The sequence below is a fragment of the Hippichthys cyanospilos genome, chromosome 10 (genome assembly GCF_059441005.1).
Source record: "Hippichthys cyanospilos isolate Australia breed blue-spotted pipefish chromosome 10, RoL_Hcya_1.0, whole genome shotgun sequence".
In the NCBI taxonomy this organism is placed as follows: Eukaryota; Metazoa; Chordata; class Actinopteri; order Syngnathiformes; family Syngnathidae; genus Hippichthys; species Hippichthys cyanospilos.
In genome coordinates this window covers 7,819,026-7,844,902 of record NC_142378.1, presented here as the reverse complement: position 1 = coordinate 7,844,902, position 25,877 = coordinate 7,819,026, and the positions used below count along the sequence as shown (strand labels likewise).

Sequence of the window (25,877 nt, the reverse complement as noted above, 5' to 3'; positions counted from 1 at the left end):
TTGAAAAATTACAAAACAGAAAGACAAAGAAAAGCAATCAGCTTTGCCCGCTTCAAAGACACGGCTGAGTCACTACTTTCAAAAGTTACAGTGCACTTTGACCTAATCAGGAAAGACGGAAAGATAGCAAAAAGGAGACTCCCAAATTTGAGTCACGATTAGAAAAATAAAGCAATATTTTCCCTAAAGGTTGCTTTTGCTTCATCAACACGTTTGCCAGGCAAATGAAACAATGAACACAAAATATCCTTGCAGTAGTAAGAGATTATTTCTACGTATTTATTGTGTGTATATCGGATCAATATGGCTTCTCAAGTTATAGACACAAACACAACACTGAGAAGAATTCAAGGAGACACAAACTACCCGCTGTGGCTTAAAAAGCGTCCGAAGTCGCAGTGCTACGCGAGGATCAACTACAAATGCCATCAGCACAAAAAAATCTTAACATGTGCAATCCTTGACCAGCACATAACCACAGCCATCATTTATTTAAAGGGCCCTCTGCTTAAGTGTAAACTTGACATTTTTGCCTGCATTTTTAGCGGCGCGCTCACATGTCAAACCTTACGTCAGCAGCTTTAGATAGTATAGTATAGTATAGTATAGTATAGTATAGTGTGTGTATACATATAATGTTCTACCTTGTGGATTTGAGATAGTCGCCTGTTTTTGAGTAAAGGGTTAGAAATGTATTTTTTTTTTAATCATTGATTAATCAGTATCTAAGAATGTTTCCCATCAAGATGCAGAAAATTCATAAAATCAGAAAATTCAGAAAATTATATATATATATATATATATATATATATATATATATATATATATATATATATATATATATATATATAATAACTGTATTCAATAAATTATCACACTTCAAGCTGCTGCTGATTGTATGCAGAAAATTCATAAAATCAGAAAATTCAGAAAATTATATATATATATATATATATATATATATATATATATATATATATATATATAATTTTCTGAATTTTCTGATTTTATGAATTTTCTGCATACAATCAGCAGCAGCTTGAAGTGTGATAATTTATTGATTAATTGCTTACCAAATCCATCATTTAGAATTGGCCAAGTGTAGCAGCCCTAATATATATATATATATATATATATATATATATATATATATATATATATATATATATATATACACATCTTTAAAAGTGTTCAATTCAGCTGTTTTACACCCTCCCATGTTTCCAAGTGTGATAATTTATTGATTAATTGCTTACCAAATCCATCATTTAGAATTGGCCAAGTGCAGCAGCCCTAATATATATATATATATATATATATATATATATATACATATATATATATATATATATATATATATATATATATATATATATATATATATATATATATATATATATACTTCTTTAAAAGTGTTCAATTCAGCTGTTTTATACTCTCCCATGTTTCCCACGTTTGAAAAACCCCGCCTGAAATCAACGTGTGTGAAAATGACGAATATGGCCAAACGTATTTGCGTTTTGCTGTGCTGTGTGCCGTCAAGCTTGTACAACGTGTCACATTAAGGCAGCTGTGCAGCTTTGTTATTTTGGCTTTTTGTGGTCCCGCCGCTCCGTCATATTTACACGAACCCCCGTCCTCCAAAAGCAGGATTTCCAAAAAGCTCCTTGAGAGTGTGTTCCCGACACGTTAAATCGTCCCCGTTTGGATTTGGCATCCAAGCTCGGAGGGAAGGCGAGGCTTTCTACACCAAGGCGTAATCAAACTGCCCCCTTTCCAGCCCCTCCTTGTGGTCAGTCCAGGATGATGCGGGCATGCGACTGTAGGGGTCCAGCAGGATCCTGAAGCACCTGACCAGCAGGAAGACCAGGAAGAGCATGAGGAGGCCCACGAAGGCCAAAGCCGTGCGCTGCTCGGCGTCCACGCCCACCAAGGCCAGCGGGGGGCCGCTGCTGCCGCCGCCCCCGCCGCCGCCCGGGAGGGAAGAGCCGGCCGGGGACAGCAGCAACTCGTAGTCCAGCGTGGGCCCATCGCTCATCCTCCACGGGGCCCGCAGGCACGGTTTGCACACCGACTGGATGGTTGGTGCGTTGGGGGGAGGGGACGAGAAGGAAGGGAAGGTGTTCATGGGCCACCGATTGGAAATGCTTCCAGATAAGCGTCTCCTCTGCCGTCTTTTGTCTAACGCTGACAACCGTGCTCCTAATCAGATGTGACCACTAGCCACAAGCTTGTATTCGTTCGGACTATTTATGAGAGGTGGGGGGGGGGCGGTGACCGCCCTCAGCCGCTTAATATTTTTAGGGGGATAATCAGACAAGACAAGGTCGACGTTCTGGGAAGTGATACGCCGCTAATTAAGAAACAGGAGCAGTCTAAGGGCATCAGCTCGCCGATACTGAGAAGTTTTTTTTTTCTTTTTTTTTACAGTGGGCAAGTCCGTGCGAAAATAGCAAAGACCATGTTGCAAAAAGTCCTCCCGCCGCCTACTCGGTTAAAGAGTGATAAGTGGGTCGCAGGCGTCAAGTGTCCCAAGAAGTTCTTCTCACCATTTCCCTTAGGGATGATCACCACGCACACACACGCGCACGCGGGAAAAAAAAAAAGGATGTGTGATGCCACAAGAGGTAGGAAATAAAAAGTGCGAGTGTGTCATTCATAAAAGGCCGGTTGAGTCTTAGAATCTGCTCAAGCTGACGTCCTCTGCAGACGTGACGTCAGCAGCAACTTCAGTTTACTTGAGACCTGAAAGAACATTTGGAGAAACTCGGGTTAGAAGTCAGAACGAACCAAATTGGAGGGTTGAATGCAAAAACGTTATCCCGGTTTTTATTTTCCAGCCCATTATATTACAACATTTAGCCAAGTGAGAATTTAACAGGAAGTTGTTTTTTCTTTTCAAATTAAGAGTAAATTAATTTGAAGAAAGGGATTGAAATTTGAAAAATGGGTTTTACTATCCGTGTCATCGACAAAATAATCGACCACCAAAATCATTCCAAAAATATTCTTCAATCAATCAAATTTTATTTGTATAGCCCTAAATCACCAAAGTCTCAAAAGGCTTTTCAGGTGAAAAGAGGTCATGTCGAGACTTCATTTCATTGTAGGTACACAACAGCATCCCCTGCTTAAAGCTCCCAAAAGGGGAAGAAAACTCAAAAACCCAATTTAGGGAAAATCAGAAACCTTCTGAAGGGAGCACAGGTGGGAGGAGCCCCCTTCCGGGCTCAACAGGTTGAAGTGGATGCTGCGTGTACCCAATACAGATAATCAGTACAAACAGATACAGAATTGCACTGGTGACTTAAAACCATGACTGCACTTTTTAAAAGGTTGGAAATCAAAACATGGGTTTTATATCCGAGTCACCGATTAATTGGCGAAATAATCGACTATCAAAATCCCTTCAAATTATTCTTGCAATTCATTATTGAGACACTGAAAATTGTCTCAATTCTCCGAATCGCATTGTCAATTTGAAAAAAAAACGACTGTATTTATTAAAGAGACGTGAATTAAAACATGGATTTTAAAATAATAAAATCCAATATTCTACTGCTGAGTGTCACGAGCGGCGCCGATCTAACAAGGTCGCGCACTTTGAACATTTAATGGCTCGTAACGGCTAGCATAAAGACGACACCAAGTCACGCCTTGTCCGTCTCACCCTGGCGCCGTATTGCTATCATTAGTAGCCTTAATTAGTAATAAGCGACGTGGATGTTAGCCATCTGCGCGCGTATAGCTCGTAACGAAGCCGCCGCCGCCGAGCGCGTTAGCTGTAATGAATAGCCATTACGGTCGGCGGGACGGGATGACATCAGCCCCGGTTTGTCTCCCTCGTCCCCAAAGGCGACAAAGTGGAGCCTCATCAATAATGGAAAATGGCTCGTCTCCCGCCACCGACCCGCTTTCAAATCACCGAAGACGCGTGACACCCGACCCCGCGTTGGACGATGATGAATGGTAAAGCGATGAGGATGAATGGAGGAGGTGATGGATGGGCGTCGCCGCGGCGATTGAAGAGAGTGAATGCTTTTTATTTTTATTTGATTTGCTATCTGTGGCCGTCTCCGGGGTGAAACTCCCGACTTGGATGGAAAGATGCAGTGTGTGTGTGTGAAACAAAAAAATAAAAAATAGGTCGGAAAAGCTTCGGAAGTGCTTTCAAGGACTTTATTACTATGATGGGAAGGGTTGGGGAGCTGTCTTGTAAACAGAAGGTTGTCAGTTTGCCCGGTGCTGAAGCGCCCTTGAGCAAGATGCGGAATCCTTAATTGAGGTGCTGTTTGCGTCGTTTTGTTAGGTACACTTGGACAGATTTCTGCTTTCTTGTTTGAGCTTCTCATCTTCAAGCGAACGCTTTACGCAATAATCGATGAATCTGCCGATTATTTTGGAAATTAATCGACGACTTTGAAAACCACGTTGAATTTTGGTCTGTTGAGAGCAGAACTTTTATTTTTCAAATTGACAGCGCGATTTTTTTTTTTTACAGTGACAGATAGTTGGCAAAAAAAATGTTGATCTCTGCTTTCCAAAGTTAATTTCAGATGGAAATGTTTTATTTTTGGAATAATCTCTGCTTTTAAGAAAAATAGTTTCAGTCAAAACCGCCGGAATTCTGAGCATTTGGACAATTTTATTTGTCCGCAATTAATTCCTGACCAAGAAAAAAATGTAATTATTTTGGTGATTGATTAATATGTCAATTATTTTGTAGGTTAATAATTGAACCAGATATTGAAAAAAACCCCAAAAACAAACATGTTTTAATTTATATCCCTTGATTAAAAATTTTTTTTAATGATTTTTTTGCTGTTTTGATCCACATTAAGTCAGAAAATCTGCATAAAAGTTGATCAATGTTTTCCAATGTTTTCCAAATGTTTCCATATCCAACACGACAGTCTGCTTTGACAGCGGAATCGAGAAATCGGAGAACATTTCCATTGAAATTCCAAACAATTAGACAAGTGTCCAAACGATTATTTGATTACCTTAAATAATTATTGATCATCAAACACATTGTGAAATGCTCAGAATTTCACTGTCTTGATTAGCGCCAATCGATTCATCGATTGATCCGTTATTAATGATTCCAATGATCATCATTTGCATCCCTAATTTACACTCCAATTGATGACAGCCACAAGCGGAAATCTTTCAAGCTACGTAAGTCATCAGACCTCAGACCTGTGTTACCTCTCAAGTGACCGAGGAGTCATCCTTCCTCGGTGCCTCCACACAAATACACCCACACACACCCGCACACACACCCGCGAGTGAGCAAAAAGAGGCGAGCAACAAGACAGCAACGTTTGCAATCCGAGTGATTTTTCATTTCGACTCCAGGAAGTAATGGATCATCACACGCGCGGATGATTTTGTGATTAGGGAGGAAACTGCTGTGATCCAGCTATTCCTTGAATCTATGTTTGTTTACAGAAAGACAGCTGTGTGCAAGGGAGGAAAGTTAACGAGCAGAACTGGTTGAACTAGGTTGGACTAGTTATGTATACAGAGTGGAAGATCCTTGATTAATTTGGAGACCACAACTTGCTTGAGAAAGAAATGAAAGACGAAAGAAAAGCAAAAGAAAAGTTTTGACTCGGGTTGTGTTTTTGGACTCCAGTCTCTCTTGTTGTTCATTCTTTCTGCTGGTGTCAGCAGATCTAATTGGCTGCTTTGGAATGCTGTGCTAGGAACAACAGTATATTGTTCTTTTCAAATTGAGGGGAAAATAATTGGAACATGAAGCATGAACCATTTGCAAAAGATAAGATTTGACTCAGGTTGCGTTTTTTGACTCCAGTCTCTCTTGTTGTTAATTCGTTCTGCTGGTATCAATAGATCCTATTGGATGCGTTTGAATGCCGTGCTAGGAACAGTACAGTATATTGGTCTTTTCAAATTGAGAGAAAAATCATTGGAACATGAAGCATGAATCATTTGCACAAGATGTCTTCAGTCTCTTTTATTGATAACAGACAAAAGCACATGGATTATCTTTGTGTTAAATCAAAATAAAATATTTGAAAGTAGTTTTTAGGACTACTATGGAAAACGATCAACATTTTTGCTTATTTTCTGATATGACAGATCAAAAAGTAAGGAAAAAAAAACTTTCACAATCTCATTTTGACTCAGGCTGTGTTCTTTGTTTTCAGTCTCTCTTATTGAAAACAACAAAGGTAGATGGATTATGTTTGTGTTTAATTAAAAAAAAAACAATTTGCAAAAACCAGCGTTACTTTGGGAAACAACACTCAATATTTTGGTTTATTTTCTGATGTGACAGACCAAACAAACAAAACAAAAAGAAAAGTGTCATTGATTAAAACAACAACACAATCAGCAGATTAATCAATTATCAAAATGATCGTTTGTTGAAGCCCTAACTCGGGAAAATTATCGGCTATTTTCAGCTTGATGATGAGGTATTCATCTTTATCAGCAGAACAAACCCATTCGACTATCCAATTTGAGTTCTTTTTGCGTTTTTCTCGTGCTGTCCCTCCAAGCAAGGCTCCATCTGGCATGCACGCACACACAGGCAAAAAAAAACCAAGCTAGCAACTGGCTCACTGCTGTCAGTGTTGATTTGTTATTTATAACCTGACCAAAGACATTGTTCTGACATTAATTAAATTGAAGAAGCACTGAGAAATCATTGAAGTTGCATGTGTTGCCCGAGCGGTTTAAGGTTGCATGGCTTCCTTGAAGACACCTTGGAAGTGAACTGTGACCCGGCTGTGTGGATTACAATGGGTTTTTCTTGATGGTCATTTTATATGATGACCTTGTTGCTAGGCAGAATTTATAGCGTTCAAATATAACTGGGCCATCCGTCCATGAAAAATTTTTTAAAAAGTTATTATTTTTTTTCCCTCTTTTTTCCAGTATAAATCTATTATGTTAAATAACTACTTAAAATAGTTATTTTTACTTCAAGTAATTTCTTATTTTGGTAATAAGAAATTGTTTACGAAAGTATTCTATTAATTTAGTAACAGATTACAGTTTCAAAATTGCAAAAACACATACAGGTATGTCTTCGTGATGAAGACAGGTACGCCTTATTCGAAGGAGTTGATTGATTTTATATATATATATGTATATATATATATATATATATATATATATATATATGTATATATATATGTATATGTATTTATGTTTTTTTAAAATATATAAATATATTTTTTAATATATATATATATATATATATATATATATATATATATATATATACATACATGTATCTATTTTTTTAATATATATTCTTATTTCTGTTTTTTTAAAATATATAAATATATATATATATATTTAAAAAAACATAATATGTATATATATTTAATACGTATTTGTTTTTTTAAATATATAAATATATATATATATATATATATATATATATATATATATATATATATAAACAAATGTATATATATTTAAAAAAAAATATATATATATATATATATATATATATATATTTAAAAAAACAAATATGTATATATATTTAAAAAAAAATATATATATATATATATATATATATATATATATATATATATATATTTTTTTTTTTTTTTTTTTTTTTTAAATAAGTCGCTCTGGTAATAATCATGTCGTCAAGGAACAAAAGGGCCTCATGGTATGCACATATACGGGCGGTTCGTATAAAACATTAAACACACCTCCACTGTCCACAATGCAGTCACCACTGCATCCAAAGTGAAGTGCAGGCCTACCGCTTGACAGAAACACGTCACCGATATTGACTCGACGCGACTATTCACGAGTCCTCGAGTTCATTCATCACCTAAGGGACCCCGCCACCTGTAGAGCTCTGCTAATGAACACGTTGGCAAGTAGGTCACCTTGAGCTCAAAAGAAGCAAAAAAAGATACCCAAATATATCCAAAGTCTATAAAGGAAGCCGCAAAGTATGCGCGGTGAAAAAGCACAATTCAGCCTTGGAGGTATTTTTAGCCACTTAACGAGGCAAAGTGTCTGTGGAGTCATTTCTCTTTGCGCTCTTAGCTCACCAGCAGACGTCTCCTCACGCCTCGTAATTCGCCTGGCAGACAGGCGCCCGCTACAATAAGGATGATAAAGTTTGACAATTAAATACTCGATTGTGTCTCTCTCTCCCGGTAGCCGCGGGTCTCGCTTGGACAAGCAGCAGAAGGAGGGCGTTTTGAGTGCCACGTGCCCGCCGAAAGGCAAACAGACACGCGGAGGGCCGGCGAAATGTTCTCCCGGCCGGCGCGCATGCAAATGAGGAGCGCTCGGGACCGCTGACCTTTTAAAACGAAATGTTACCACGGGAAAGGATTCGTACTTTGAATTAACCTTTCATAAGGCGCTCGTTCAAGAAAATGCAAAATCCAGAATTCGTTATATATCGACGGACTAAATGCTATTATCGTCGGTTTATTTTATCGGGTTAATCGAGAGTGGCGTAAAGGGGCAACCATTACTCAACAAGTGATCGGTATTACAGATTTATTACAGAAATTGCCTAATCCGTTCTAAGCCCCCAAAATGCACCTAAACACTTGAAATGAATAATATAAATAAACTACAAAAGTGCATCAAAAAATGCATCAAAAACAGTCACAAATACAGTATGTGTATTATGTATGTAATTAGGAGTGGAAAGGATCTGTAACCAGACCAGAAGAAGATCTGAGGGCAGGTTCCTGTCTACTCTCCTCGCGAGAAAAAAAATAATTGTCCTCCTTCCTGTTTATTGTTTATTAAATGTTCTAGGTTTCCTGAACCGAATACTAAGACACCAATATGTTGTACACAAACTTCCCACAAAAAAGTGAATCATAATCAACGCATTCACTGCCATTGAGGGCTAAAAATGTCAAAGATCAATTGTTCTGGCTCCTTATGAGCCATTGTACCGTTTCTGTGGTTACAAAACTGTTCGTTTCGTTCATTTAAAAGTTTGCGTAAATGTGAAAGGACAACCGGATCCTTTGCGCTGTGCACTTCCTGTTCTCCCATCGAGCAAGAAAGGAACGCTTGAATAGCCACAACTCCCAAGTCCTCAAGTCTTGAGCCAAGCACAGCCTGTATGTATATATGTTTGTTATGTTTACAGTTTTACACGTTTGTTGGGGTTATTGTTTGAATGTTCATATCATAAAGACGGGGGAAATCAATTCGCTTATGGGGATTAGCATCGAGTTAGCGATTAGCATTGAGCTAGCGAACAGGACATTAGCTCGCGACCGTTAGCATGCTTGTCTAATCTCGTGCTATGTCATGAGGCATTCAAGTGGGCTAGTTACTTTGTTGTATTTTATTTGCCGCAGCATGGAAATAGTCTTTATGTTTTTCTTGTTTCAGTTTTACACCTACTTTAAAGCATCTAAAGTGATTAAAAAGGGGGAGAATCACCAACAGGTGTCTTTTTTTGAAGGAGTTGCCTATCTGCCTAGCTAGCTAAAACGTCAGCGAGGGCAGAATATCAATTTTAAATGAACACTTATATGACTCCAAAATCCAGTTTTGATTTAGTTCATTTATATTTGTGTATTTCCTGCAGTCAATTTGACATGTTTTACAACAAATGGATCAAAATTAGAAGATTCTTTTTTCTGCTCCGATTGAGTAATGGAAAAATAATCGACAGATGAATCGATTCTTGAAATAAACATTTAGCAGCAGCCTCGCAGCCGTGCCTCGATTTGCCGGTTCGTCAGGAGATGACGCCGACTTTTAGCTTTGAGTCACGTGTTACTTCAATTTCCATTACTTCCTATCAGGAAGAACGTAAGATTGCGTTTGATCTTACGGGTTCCACTCTCCATCAAGGCGTACCCGCTCTGGGGTTATGTCAAAAACATATGTACTCCCCCAACACTTTGCCCTCATCGGGGTGATAAATGGCGACTGGAAAAGAGGAAAAAGTGGTGCGCTGCTGTTGGAAAGCGTTCCAATCAGCTCAGCGAGCAACTTGACATTGTGGCAAAGCAGACAAATGAGCGAGGGATATTGAGGGCGAGACAAATGGAAGTATACACAGATGAAGGAGCAAGGGGAAAAGAACAAGCTCTTTGTGATTCTCGACAACAGCAAGCAATTCCATCCGGGAACCTGCCCCACCATCTATCATTTTAGCCACGGCTCAAAAGAACATCAAGTCTATTTCCTCTATCAGCAATTTGAAGGCTTTCAAGGTTACTTCTCATTTCGTATTCACGCTCCGCGAGATTCCGCGGCTCGTTTTGTACATTTCCGACGCGCCGTACTTTATTTCGTCTAATCCTTTGATCTTTACGTCAAAGATCTTTCGCATCAAAGGGAAAGGATTGAAATAAGACACTAGGGAGCTGAAATTTCACCCATAGGGTGACATCATGTCAAAGTTTTAACAAGACACGAGGGAGCTGAAATTTCACCCGTAGGGTGACATCATGTCACAGTTTCAACTATACCAGTATGGCGAAAATACCGATGTGGAAGAAAAATGACCCAAAATGGTCAAAATACTGCAATAGGGGTTAAACAAGGCTGATTTAAACACAGCGGCGTTTCCTGTGTGTGTGGATGTGCGGCTCCCTTCTCCAAAGACGTCAAGCGGGATGAGATTTGGAGACGTCGCCTCGGGCCCCTTGCGTCTTCTCCCCTGGTTGTTTGTGTCACTGTCCCTGGCGGCATGAAGCACCCGTGCGCCTAAGCTTCAATCTGAGGTCGTTCGATAGGATCTGAGCTGGTCACCGATCGATATTCATGCGATAAGCCAGAAAGGGAGCTACAACTGCAATACCACAAGTGTATTACATATCTTGCCTTTAAAAAGAATTAGAATTATTTGAGATTTTTCAACTATCTTTATTACATACTGAAGCATGGAGAACATTTTTTGATGGGCAAACTCATTTGAACCTTCTTGCAAGAACGTTTGAATCTACAGTATTTTTATATATGTTGAATTGTGTATGTTGAAATGTATTTTCATATGTGTTTTATATGTGTTCAAATGCATTTTCAAATGTTTTTAAATGTACTTACAAATGTAGTCATACATATTTGTAAATATTTGTAAATACGTACACATTTGTGAATACATTTGAATTTTCAAGCACGTTCAAACATCTTTTCAAATACGTTTGAATTTATTTTCAAATACATTTGAACTTATTCGTAAAGTATATTCGAAAGTAGTTATTTAACAAGATATTTATTACATACGGAAGAGTGGAACTGCCAATGTGAAGGAAACATTTTTGATTGGTAAATTTTTCAGATGTGAATGTACTTAGAACATAGCATAGACATAGTACATACCATATGTAGCATGAAAAAAAAACTTTTTAATTTTTAGCTTAAAAACTACTTTCAAAGGTATTAACACATATGTTCAAATGTATTACCAAGTACATTTAAACATATTTGAAAATACGTCCAAACATATTTGAAAAATATGTCCGACATGACCCTAACCCGAGGCTAAATTGTGTGTTTTTAGCCTTTAGCTTACAAATACGTTTGAACATATTTGTATATAGGTTCAAATGTAGTTATAAGTGTTTTGAACATATTTAAAATGTTTGAAAGGGTGTGTTCAAACGCATTTAGAAATACATTCAAAAACATTTTCACATTTGCATAACCTGTAACATTTAAAAAAATGATTTAGCCTTTTTTTAGCATTTAGCTCACGTTAAAATTCCTGTGAACATATCTGCAAATACATTTAACGCCTTTGCAGTATTTTGTCCAATCCTTTGATCTTTTATATCAAAGGCATTTCACATCAAAGGGAGAGCATTTGAAGAAGAGGCAAGGGAGCTGAAATTTCACCCAGATGGGGACAACTTGTCAAAGTTCAACATGGCTTTATTAACCACTTATTTATCACATTTCCACGAGTGTGCCATCCCTTAGCTAAAATACGGCGAGAATGATGTGGAAGAAAATGACCCCAAAAAAATCGGAATACTTGCAAGTAAAACCATTTATGCCACTTTGGCGGTTTCACGCTTTTGTAAAACAGCGGTTTCACCACAAATAAGTCTTCATGCATTCGAAACTGTTTTGCGAAACAATGATATTTCTATTTTTGGTCACTCGAAACCAAATTCATGAATTAAAAATTTATTTTATCCACGACTAAAAAAAAAAATGGACTCGTAAATCCCCAGCACATACTGTACACACCCGCCCACTCTATCACTCTTGTCCAGCAGCAGTTGCAGCACACCTCAATCGCGCGCGTCATATCTGACCATCGCTTCCATCAGCTCCTCTCAACACTGCGCAGTGTTGTCACCGGCTTCTCTTTATAAAAGTGCCCTTATCACCCTCTCAAAGCCCCCTACCCTCCAAAGCCCTCAAGTCAGAGTTAATAAACGTCAGCCCAATCACCCCCACCTACATCCTATATTTAATTCACCAATCCGACGCATGAAATATTCATACGACGACGAGTCGGACGGGTCCGCGACCGGTAGCAAGCAGGTCAAGTAGGGAGGACATTGGGTAAGTAGTTTTACAGTCTATTTTTGAAAATGAATGAAAAAAAATACATAATCTTGTTTTTTAACTCTTAAATATTGGACTTAACACTTGTAGGGTATTGTGTCCCCTTCTTTACTCTTTACATCAAAGAGAAAGCAGTGAAAGGCACTAGGGAGCTGAAATTTCACCCAGATGGTGACAACATGTCAAATTTCAAAATGGCGCAACCCCTTATCACACCAACAGGAGTTTGCCATCTTTTTGCTAAAATACTCCGAGGATGATGCGGAAGAAAATGACCCAAAAATGGTCAAAATACTGCAAAACGAATTTTAATCATGTCGTTCCTAGAAACTATTTTCTTCAGTAATTGGACGTCTTAGAGGGAAAATATTATGAAAAACAGAATCCTGTCCTGACAGATAAAAGTTGAATTAAGGGAAGGCATACGCGGAGAGAGGTCAAAAAAGAAGCGGATAAGAGGAATGAGAAAAGGCGTTAAGGAGAATGCTAATGGCCGCGATTCACCCGTTCACTCGGCGGCTACCTGGGGAGCTCGCCGAGGTCGCGCGGCATCAATCAGATACATCTAGAGGTCAAACGGAGAGAACGGGTGAAGAGGAGAGGAAAAGAAAAATCAGACTGAAGGGAGATGAGAAGTGCCGCAATATGGAGATGTCAGCACTCTTAAAGTCTGAAAACAGCACTCCGCCTCCATCAAGCAGCTTGTCTGTCAAATCCACCGGGACAGAACGGAGACCGTGCCAACTCGTCAGTCCGGCCCACGACCAAGGCCATATATATTACATGCTCTACCCACACAACGACGCTCCACAAGCATCAAGCTGGCAGGGCTAAGAGTCAGCAAGAAAGAAGACAGACACCAAAACTTCTTTTTTTTTTTTTTGTGGTGCGTGTCTTGAACATTTAGATGATTAGACAGGGTAAAAATAGAGTTGTAGTCAGAAGTATTCACTATGGCAAAATCCTAACATCTGTGGCGGAAGTTATGAATCAAATTACAATATAGTAAACAAACTTGGCTTTATCACACCACCCTTTTCAATATATATATATATATATATATATATATATATATATATATATATATATATATGCACACATACCATATTTTCCGCATTATAAGGTGCACCTAAAAGCCTTAATTTTTTTTGAAAAGCTGATGGTGCGCCTTATAATCAGGTGCGCCTTATATATGGATCAATATTGAGAGTTGGGATTGGTAGATGGGGAATGAAGTGATAAAGTAAGCTTTACCTGTTTCTTTTGTGTGTTTACAGTTGAACAAGGTTGGTCATATGGACATTGAGTTATTATGATATTGAGAGTTTAGAGTTATTATTTGAGTTATTATTGTTATTACTTTGACTTACTATATTGTGATTGAAAACGTTTTAAAATATGGCATTACTTGAGGGTGCGCCTTATAATCCGGTGCGCTTTATAATCCGGTGCGCCTTATGGTGCGGAAAATACGGTGTGTATTTCTGTGTGTGTATATATATATATATATATATATATATATATATATATAAAGAAGTCACAAAGAAAAAAAGACATTTTGGATGAATACATGCTGGAAAACACTGGTAAAAACCTTAAAGTGGCAAGGTAAACCCAGCCTATAGGCTAGTCCATAACGCACTCGGGCGATAAAATGCTAATTCTAAGCAGCGAGCTCAGCTCTACCCCGCCGACTTGCCCCGACGGCCCTCGACAAAAGAAGGCACCGGCCGGACCGGCAAGTAGCGCTTAAAGGCACGAGAAAAGACGTAACAAAGACACGGGCACATCACCTTGCTGAAGTGAAGGCCGTCTGTGCAGCTGATTACATTATTGAGCTCAGGAGCGGAGAATGGGGGCGCTGGGTCGGAATGCCTCTCGCGCCGCAAGAGCCCAAACGCATCTGGGCTGAGAAAGAAAAAAAAAAAGGCACAGATTATCTCTGCACACTTTGCTTCGCGAGCCATCAGCACTTTTCATTGACACATGTCTTTACTTTTTTTTTTTTTTTTTTTAGCTCAGGATTTGCAGTTAATAGACTTTCCCTGAAGGATGGGTGCCTGCCTAGGACTGTCTTTAAATGACACCAAATGGGTTGTTTATGACCTTGCGTGCTACGGAGCCACATTACATACAGCCAAATTGAATCACGCTCACTGTGACATTGCTATTATTTCAGGGGCAATAAACTGCCATATCAAAAAAATATAGACATACAAGTCATTTCCCCCACGTAGCCACTTGAAAAAAAAAATCATTTTAGAAGTGAAGCGTATTATAGCATTTAAATTACGCCTGTCAAAACAAGGAGGCAAAGACAATTCGGTGTCTTTAAGCGAGGCCCGACTGTCATAAAGACGCCGCCGTGGTGGGCGATGAAGAAAAAAACGACAGCAGATATGGTAGCTAATAACGCAGGCGGGCTGCGGCGCCGTGTGTGCGCTGATTCACTAATGTGATTTTTGCTACGTTGCGCATCCTTCTGGTAAACCTCAGGAGGGGCAAACCCAGCAAGCTTTTCATTTTCCTCCGCCGCCCCGCTCCGGTTACAGGTCATTACGGCAGGACAGCGGCGAGGACTTCCTGGAGATCAGCATTACCGAGGCTGCCCTTTTCTATTTATTACTAACCGTAAGATGAGAGCGCGCGTGGAGGCAAAGTGACTACGCTATATAGGTTGCCTATAGGTTCGGGCCAGGAGGTATTTTCCGCACACAAACTACATTAACCCGGTGCTTCTCAAATACATATATATATATATATATATATATATATATATATATATATATATATATATATATATATATATATATATATATATATATATATATATTTTTTTTTTTTTTTTTTTGCAAAGCCCCACCTAGTAAAGAGAAAATACCCCCACAGATCAATTTTAACCCTTGTTGCATTATGTTACAAATAATGGAAATTCCTTTCATTTTTTTGTGACGTAAAAAATCAATGAGTGAAAATACACTAGGAAGCTGAAATTCCCAGCAGATGATTAAAACATGAAATTTCAAAATGCAACAATTCTGACATATCCATGTGATAGCAGCTGAGCGTGCGAGATTTTATGTACAAAAATAATTGTCCAAATTTTGGACCATATAAAACCATTATAATAATTTTTGAGATGCATTTAAATAGAATTTATGACATTGAATTTCCTGCGATTTTTTGTAACATTCTGCTGAGCGGCGGTCAAACTATGTCAGCAAACAGAAAATACTGTTGAATTGTGTTTCACCTCAAGACAGTAGGTGGCGGTAGAGACCAGTTAAAGTGTCATCGTCAAAGGCTACAAAGACAGACCATTCCATTTACAAAATTAGGAAATGCAATGTTTATAGTTTGCAGAGTGTGCACAAGGGTTAAGATTATGATCCATAAAATTGTATAAGTATGCCTAAAATCGTATCCTTTTTAACAGTAACAAAAGAAAAATGCAATATAAATCAAATTTCTACAACTCTTAGCTACTTTTTTATAGCATGTATGCGGGTTACAGGTTAGTTGAAAGGAGAAAAAAGATGACCAAGTGACCAAGTGTCTGAAATAAAAACTGAACAAACATGTGAATCCTAATTTTATTGCAACTATATGTCACATGATAAAAACAAAACATTTTCCCTGGGTCATCTGAGCTCCCCAGGGGCCCCACTCCACAACCGATAAACCTTCAGTGCCCCAAATATGGGACATACAGTCCTTATTACGTTGGTAATTCTTACTTACCCGCTAACCAAAGTTTCTTTATTGATTAAAAAAAAAAAATTAATAGGATGCCTTTAGGTTTGGACCCTGAGTCATTTTCCACTCACAAACCACATAAACTACCAAAATAAAGGCATACAATATTTTGGAAAGTAAGGCAATTTAGCAAAGAATACATTCATTTTCCAATTCATTTGCTCTTCATTCGAAAATCCGGCAGAAACCCTGTAAAAATATGCCTTCCTTTACTCCCAAGGATACTCACATTACTGTAGAAATCCATGACACAATACACACTGCAATGTTCCCCTACATTTTCCCACTATATTGTAGCTTTTTAAAGGAACGTTTTTATGGGTTTTACAACAAACAGAAAACGTCCAAAATTGAGAATGACATGCCTTCAGTGTAGTACCGCATTGGGCCACAACATGCCAGGCAGAACTGAGGCGGGCTAGAAGAGAAGCAGCATTAAAAAAGCAAGAAGAAAAGAGTAAACGAACTGAAGGGTTTTTTTTTGTAATTGCTATTGAAAAAAATTCAGTCACACTGTCAACAATGTTTCCCATTATAGGTTAGCAATAAGCAAGGGGAGCTTTGTTAGGATTAGGTTTGGTTGTTGGGGTTTAAGTATACAATACTTCATGAATAATACTTCATGAATGAAGTATGAATTAGGTATCACACTTCAACAACAAAGCCTTCTTTTTTAACATTTTACAATCATAATAATAAATAGACTATTAACTGAATACACAGAAAATGAATGAGGTAGTGCAGCAAATATTATGGCGTGTAACACAGAAGTAATATAAAAATGAAATGTAACTTATGCTCATATCACCGACTCATTATACATCGGAACACTCCAAAGTACCAGAAAGAATCCAGATTATCATCCGATTTAATTAAACTCATGTACCCAACGCCACTGATTAACATTAACAATGGACCATTCTTCAAGAACAAATTTTCAAGCCAAATCATAACGCTCGTCTACGGCATTACACGACATCTTATGCGCCGCTTATGTCCAACATCTATTTCCAAATCTGAAATTCCATCACGATGTGGAAATGAGTGACAGTTTCAAATTGAAGAGTCATGCAAATGGTTGACTGATTAAGTGCATGCGCAATCGTAATGAGCCACAACATGGCTTCCAGCGAAAGAATAAAAAAGAATATCTGGCAGGGTAATTCAATAAAGTCAAGGTGTCTTGCTCGTGGCTAAAAGGGGATTTCACAAAAGCAGTGTCATTGTAATTTTTATGCCACGCTGGTGCATGATGTGGCAAATAAATTCAAGTAAGCAGGTAAGGTAAATGCATCCCGGTTGTGTTTGCTACACACAGATTCCATTCATCACACACGTCCTTTAAGAAAAAAAGAGAATAGGAGTGATGTGATGATTCCAACAAATTTTTATGTCTCAGGGTGGATGTGATCATCATAAAACAAGTGTTTTGTTTAGATATTTTAACTTACATCAAAGTCCGTATTCAGGCATGGGGAGAACATGCAAACCCTACGCAGGGAAGCCAGAGCTGAAATCGAATCCAACACATCCGCTTAAGACAGATGTGCTAAGCAGGCTTCTGCAGTGCCACCCTGCTGTCATTTTTTTATACAGGTTATATTTTTAAGTAGTTCTGCAAAATGGCCACTGGGTGGCAGCACTGACCTGCAAAATCACATTGATTTTGCAAATTACAGTGAGCATGGGCTCTTAATCCATGCAAATGGTGAAAGAGCAACAGGTGTCCCTCATTGTCGATTTAGGTCTTATTTCTAATATTTTTAATATATTTTTAATACAGTATTTTATTTGATTCTTTTTCGTGTGTGGCGACCGATGTTTATAAACAATTACGAAAGCTCGGTGACATGTTTCTTCAGCTCCTCTCATCTGAAAGTACCTTGTGGGTTTAAATGCATTGCACTGATGTCAGTGGTGTCCAAACTGGGCCTGGGGGCCATTTGTGGTCCATTTTCAAGCGGCCCATGGCATTAACTGACAATTACATTTCCTATTATTTAAACTAACAATTTACAACTAATCAAATATCATAATATCCTTTCATAACACTGGTGAATAAAGTATTATTTTGACCAGCAAAAATGGGTTTCTCCATTCCTCTTTGTGTTAAGATACAAATTGTGGACAAATCACAGGATTGATTCTCAAACAACTGCTTTCAAAATAGTAATGTTACACTATAATGTTCTTGTTTTAGTTCTGAATATGGCAATGGGATTCAACTGCTGCTCAATGCAGTTGAAAATAATTTATGGTGGTTTACTAGGTTTTCAGGTTGTAGTTACTGTAAAAAAAACGAAACTGTACTATAGAAGAAATATGCAATTACTTGACTGATTTTTCTGTGATTGTTATATTACATACATATACATATTAATATTTTAAAACATTCCAAGTAGCCCTAAGATCCTTTGATTTTTCTTTTGAATATTTTTAATTTATTTTGCTCTTAAGTATTTTCGGGTTTTATTAATTTGTGTGGAAAGTGAAATTCAAGTGAAACGCAGCAAGCTAATGTTGTGACATGTTAGCAGCAACGATGGCTTACGATTTCAAAATGGCGCATTTATGATCTCAATTTATTTTTACTAAGTGTAAACGTAATTTTAACTGCATGATTGACCTTGTCTGGTACCTTAATTACATACACTTTTCACAAAAAATTTTCTTAGAATAGTGACGAAAGGAAAAGTGTTTGAGCCAGAAGCATATTGATAATTGACAGAACATATGAAAAAACAAAAACATGATTGCAAGGAGCACATGTCGATTTTTGTTGCAATACATATTTTGTACATTTATTTTTGTATATACAGATGAGCATTGATTTGTGAATGGACCTTTTGTATGATGTTACGCAACTCTGCGAATAACACGAATTTCTATGTAAAGCATACAAACAAAATAGAATCTCATGAATAAAATGAAAATGAACATGAAGTGATTGGAGAAAGAGCAACAGGTGTCCCGCGTCCAATCATGTGTCCTTCTTTTCAAAAGGACAATCGGACCCGCTACATAGGGAATGTGTTTAAATAACGTAAATTCTTAAAATTTAGAGAACATTTTTTGTTTCTATGAGGAGCATGGTGCTGTCTAATCGCAGTAAATGTGTGTTGTAAGAAATCTATGGTAAGAAATCTATCTATGCTCATCTATTTATGCCAGCTTATAAAGAAAGGACGATTAAATGCTCTTGAAATTGGTGCTTGAAGATAAATGTGTTTTTTTATGCATATGCTGTAATGCAATTCTTCAAACGAGACAAAGCACTGTGAAAAAAAAATGTTTTAAACGTCAGTCAGCCTGACAAAAGAGCAGTCACGATGAGGTCAATTAGGGCTATGCCAGCACTTTTTTTTTTTCCCTCCAAGAAAGCCTTTCAAACAAAAATGTCGCACAAACCTGATGCCACGCAAGGTTCCTCAGCGGCAGCCTCAAACTTTGTGATGTTGTCCTCCTCCTCCTCCTCCTGGGCTGCCACCTCCGCCTCCTTCACTCGTGCTGCTGCTCAGCGGCGCTTTTGCACCGACTGGAGAGTCCCTGCGAAAAGCAGAGGCTCTCTTCAAGCCACGCCTCACTCTGAGTCGCCAGCCTATCAGGGACTTGCTTGACGTTAGGAAATAATAATACACAAGACCGGCGGTATTACTGTTGATGAAATAACAATAGCCATATTGTTACACTTGCTAATTGGATACAATGCAAAGTTTAATTTTCTTTTTTGAAAGACTAGTCATTTGCGTCCACTGTAGTGACGTTTAATTTACTTATGGATGTTTTTTTTCAAATTTTATAGAACATGCACTCACTTTTTTTTAATTATTATTGGGTTACTAATTTGGTCTATAACGTTGCAAAAATGTATGTATATATGTATGTAAATGTCATTGTCTTGTTAGTTTGTCTTGTCTGCCTGTTCTCTTGTGTCAGCCAATCAGCTCCCTGCACCACTTGTGTCTTGCCCAGGTATTCATTGTTGTCTCATCAATTTGGACTGTATTAGTTTCTTGTTTCCTTTCAGTTTTTGTTGGGTTGATGTCGTTGTCTGTTGCATAGTTTGCCATAATCTTGCCCTTCGTCGTCTCAGTAAGTTTCAATTAAGTTTTTCTCGAGTCCTGTATGAACGTTTTCTTGTAGAAAGTTCATTTTTGGGGTTTATTATTTTTACTGTTCATTTTCCATCTTCACATACATAATAAAATGATCATTTTTGAGCCCATTCCTGCTTCCCTGCATTTGTGTCCACAATCCTCCACATCCTTTAGACCCATGCTAAATCCTGATAGCAAAGAAAAGCCTGTTCCTCAGGGTCATATGTGCCCCCTTGCTATTGCATTGCGGCTCCCCAGGGGCCCTCACTCCACTAATTGAGGAGGTTTAGGCGTGCCAGGTGCAAAAACTGTCCATTGATGTGTAAAAACATCCTAAAATTCACACCTGAAAGGAACGACAGTGCCTGTAAAAATCTCAAAATTGTTCTACTCAGATGCACCGTTGGTGCTCCTTCGCAACCATAAAATGACATTTAATAGACCTACTAGACTTATTACTGTGCACAGTTAACACCCTTCTGTGTGTGTCCTTGAAATGTCTACTAGCACGCTTCCGACCAGACTGTTGTAAAATGCTGCGGGCCTCTATTGAACTTGTGCTATGCATGTGAGAGAATTAAAGTTATTTTATTATGTTTGAAAAATCAATTACCATATGTTTTTATTTTAAACTGCCTGGATACAGCAGCACCAATTTATTTTCAACATAACACCAACACACATATATTGTTAGAATACTGCACCAAAACAACAATAACACGCCCGCTTGTGTTTACTATTGAAGAGTACCCCTTAGTGGTGAGTAAAATATCAGTTCAAACTCAAAATCAAAACTTTGATAGGGGCTTCCAATGACTCACTTTGTTTACAGAGATATTGCAGAGAGTTTACAGAGAGACTAGCCAGGCAGCTTGTAAAAAAATGTGCAACGTGTTCATATGCAATCTTATGCACAAACTGAGTAAAAGGTGACAAAGGTATTATGAGCTAACTCATTTGTGCTCACACTTTGCAAGCTATACGCAGTGGATTTTTCCCCTAATTGCGTTAATGCTTTTAAAAGCGTAATAATTAAAGTTATTTATGATTTATTTTTTTTCCGTCAACCACTCAAATTGTTCTGTGGCATCAGTTCTAGCTATAAATTTGTAGGTTAAATGTATTAACACCAAAAAAACCTGAAAAATGGTATGGTGTGTTTTTGTAGCCTATGAAGTGACGATGACATAACTGGTCACTACTGCCACCTATTGTCTTGAGGTGAGATACACGTCAACAAAGAATTTTCTGTTTGCTGACATAGTGTGATTGCCGCTCAACAGAATTTTGCAAAAATTGCAGCATAATCAATGTAAAGAATCCGAATAAATTGCATCTCAAAATTTGTCATTTTAATGTTTTTTTATGGTCCAAAATTTGGACAATGATTACTTTTTATACACAAAATCTCGCTTCTCAATCTGCAATCACATAGAAATGTCAGAATTGTTGCATTTTGAAATTCTACATGTTTTAATCATCTGCAGGATATTTCAGCTCCCGACTGGTTTTTTCCCCATTGATTCTTTTATCATATCATTAAAAAATGAAAGGAATTTCCATAATTTGTAACATAACGCAACAAGGGATGTTCTCTCCCTCCTAAAACGATTGCACTTTTTTCAAATATATCATTTATAAGACACACAATCTTTATTTGCTTCCCATAATGCCACGGTATCCTCCCAAACCGTTTCTATAGGCCTACTTTCTTCTTTTTCCTCCTGCGGGGGACGGGGGTGACATCTGTGCAATCTGTGCCACCTGCTGCCAGCCTTCCATCCAGTTGCCGCTGGCACGGATCCCCCCCCCCCCCCCCCCCCCCCCCCCCCCTGCACGGGTTCCAGGTACAGTGGCTCGGCGCCGGGGAATTATTTGTGTGTTCGCACAGTAAGGAGACAATTACAAGGAAGACCAGCCGTGCATGCGGAGAGCCCTTAATTAGATTTATGACTGTGGCCTTTTGGATCTTTGGGTAGGACCTCCGCTTTATTTATATAATTAAAGGAGTTTGGCTGTTTGCGAGGCCTCGGAGTGCTGAATTGAATCGATCAAAAACGGAAACTGCTGAAACGCAGAACATGCAATAAGAATACCTTTGACTTGAGTGCATTCTGCTCATTCGGTTGAACGCTTAGTTTAAAATGACTCAATTTTCAAAGGGAAAACGAGGAATGAATCGATTACAATCAGTCAGATTTATGACTGTGGCATTTCTTGGTTTGAAGGTAATGACTACATGTTCTTTTATGTAATCAACATTAAAGGTTTTTTTTTTTTCTTTAAATAGGGATATGCTCGACCTATGAAAATGCTGTGGCGGACTTTGGCATTGGTAATACTTAAAGTGGTATTATGTACTGCGCCTATTGTTCTTTGTAAGTTTGTGGACTAATCCTAACCTGGTGTTTCTCAAATAATGGGGTGGAACCCCCTGGGAAAAGAGAATTTTTTTTTTTTTTTTTGTCATGTAAAGTGTAATTGTGAGCAAATAAAGATTGCCATCTTTTTTTCCAGACAGGAAGAGCCTCTTCATTCTGCAGTATAACAAAAACAATATACTGCTGCTTGCACCCTCTTTATTGACCCTTTTTATTCTAACAATTGGAATAATTTTCTTGTGATTCCATTGCTTCGTTTTTGTAGATATTGTGCCTATAGTCCACAAATGTTGATAAACATTAAAAGTCTAACAAAAAAAAAATCTAATTCTATAAATTTGTGTAATTTGATAGTTGAATGACGGTCACTCTTTTCCCACATTTCCAATAAAAAAAAGAGAATTTGCAAATGCATGATAATGCTTTTGTCTATATCTCATAGAATATGCACCTAATGACACAAAAGTGAGTGTTTTTTAACCCTTGTGGCATTCTGTTACAAATTATGGAAATTCCTTAGATTTTTTTTTATAAAAGAATCAATGGGGAAAATAACACTAAGGAGCTGAAAATTTCCAGCAGATGATTAAAACATGCAAAATTTTAAAATGCAATGATTCCGACATTTCTATGTGGTTGTAGCTGAGCATGCGAGATTTTGTGTACAGAAATAATCATTGTCCAAATTTTGGACCATATAAAACCATTATAATTACAATTTTTGAGATGCATTTTAAAAAGATTTATGACTGATTTTCCTGTGATTTTTGCAACATTCCAATGAGCGGCGGTTAAACTATGTTTGCAAACAGAAAATTCTTTGTTGACTTGTGTTTCACCTCAAGACAGTAGGTGGCGGTAGAGGCCAGTTAAAGTGTCATCCTAACTTCACGGCCTGGACCACATCATACAAAACAGACCATACGATTTTTCATTTTTTTTGTGGGTGGTAATAAATTTAACCTACTATGTATGGATATAACTGATGCCACTAAACAATTGAGTGGTTGTAAAAAAAAAAAAAAAGCATAAATAACCTTAAAATATTTCAGCATTTAAGCATTTCCAAAATTAGGGAAAAATGCAATGTGTATAGTTTGCAAAGTGTGTGCACGAGGGTTAATCACGTGCCTCCCATTTGGGCAGCCTAACGAAATGTTTGATGAAGGTGATGATGCGTGTGGGCGGACACAAGGTAACGTTCAAACCTTTGACCGGCCAAATGGGCCTACAACTAATAACACGGTAGTTTAATTAAAGCAATTTCCTCTTGGAACAAATTGGCAGCGTCACATTAGGGAGTGAAAATGCTCATGAGTGCATGAGGAGAGAGGCTTGAAGTGTGTGTGTGCGTGTGTGTGTGTCTCAATGAGATTTTTTTTTTTCTGCAGGAGGCTCCATTTAAAGCCTAATCTTATTTGTTGAATAGCAATTCCCATCTTATTAACCATAAGGATACATATCTGATGTATGTGTTGTTGAGGGTGTGTTTTAGCTAACATCCAAACATTCATCTTTTGTCAATTTGAATGTGTGTGCGGGTGGGGAGGAGGAGTTGGCCATAAGCAATCAATAAAGCTGATAATGAGATCCAAGGGGTGCCGTTGTGGCCGGGCCCTCGGGCGTGCAGGGGGGCTCGTCTTCCGTAAAGAGCACTGTTGTCCTACAAGACAACACACACACACACCATTACCCTTTTCAGCCAATACAACAATTACAAAACAACATTTACGCGCTGGGAAAATATTTCTTTTTCTTGCACCTTACTGTTTATCGAAGGACGTTAGGGACCCCAACCCCGATTCATGAGAATGTGTATCCTTTTTTTTGTGTGCATTTCTAAAAGGGTTAGCAAATTTTCAAAAGACCCCCACTGCAAGTATTTTCGGAAACAAAACAAAAACATCTCCAAATTTAAAATGTATTAACATGATCAAATGTAAACATTTAATAAGTGCCCTTTTTATTCACCAACAGAATCTATTTTATTGAAGCTATATTGAAGTTTAGAAAATAAAACTTGGAAATTGCACGCTTCCTTCCTGTGTTCCGAACTGTGTTTATTTCCAATAATTTGGTCAAAAATAGCAACATGACATAAAATTCCACTTTAGCTTTCCTGGCACATATTTAAAATATATGCATTCATTCAATGCCAGGGACGTATTTTCACGTTTTTTTAAGAGTCTGATACTAGAGTCTGAGATGGATACTTAAGTATTAAATCGATACTTAAGATTCTGGGATTGAATGTCTGGACTCTTAAAAAAAACACACACAAAAAAAAACCCTTCTAATACATCCCTGGCATTGAATGAGTTGAACTGGTTCAATCGATTGATTTACAATTCAAGATTCAAGCGTTTTATAGTCCTATGCCTAGTAAAACTATACAATTAAATTCTTATTATGTTCACTTCCCCGAGCAGACTACACTCCATAATCAAGCAAATAATAAAGTAGGCAATAAAACAAAAGAAACACTAATAGTCAATATATATATATATATATATATATATATATATATATATATATATATATATATATATATATATATATATATATGGGGATACAGTATATATAATGTTGAGAAAAATAAATGTTCAAAAATCTTTCTTTTCATACACAACTCCTCCACCTTGTACTGGCTATGATCATATCATATCAACTTCAGTGTTGTATTAAAATGCATCACTACTAAATGTATGTCGCCGTACTGTACATGCAAAGGTAATGCATGCATTATAATACCGGGCAAGTATTAGGTACGATCTTGACTGACAGCAAGTGAAATGACTTTGTGGTTTACATCCTCACATAGGCATGTTTGCATAAATGGAAGCTGCACGGACATGCATGGGGTTTGTGTGAGTATGCGACCGGGGGAAGATTTCACAGCAAGCTCGAAATCTCTCGACTTTTCCCCCGAGGCTCCGCGTCCCCGGAGGCTGTAATCCATCCCCGCGTTGAGAGCCGGCAAATGGATCATGACAAAAACACGAACACAAGAACGTATTGGCCTTCAAAGCGATGGAGGCAAAGTGAGTTGACTATACGTGAAAGTCATCAAAACCTGCTGGGAACGCGAGCCGGTTTGTCGCCGCTGACCTTGTGTGTCCCATATCCCCTGTGTATT

At 37.9% G+C, this 25,877-nt stretch overlaps 1 protein-coding gene across 1 annotated transcript; it reads right to left on the bottom strand.

The window, feature by feature from the left end:
• Window positions 1–1,420: 1,420 nt before the first annotated feature.
• Window positions 1,421–19,789, bottom strand: ctxn1 (cortexin 1). The gene is made up of 3 exons (XM_088425829.1): window positions 19,672–19,789; window positions 14,301–14,415; window positions 1,421–2,745 (listed from the first exon to the last, which is right to left on the bottom strand). Exon 3 carries the CDS (start codon window positions 2,126–2,128, stop codon window positions 1,745–1,747), a length of 384 nt encoding a protein of 127 aa, XP_088281955.1. The 5' UTR covers window positions 2,129–2,745; window positions 14,301–14,415; window positions 19,672–19,789; the 3' UTR covers window positions 1,421–1,744.
• Window positions 19,790–25,877: the final 6,088 nt, after the last annotated feature.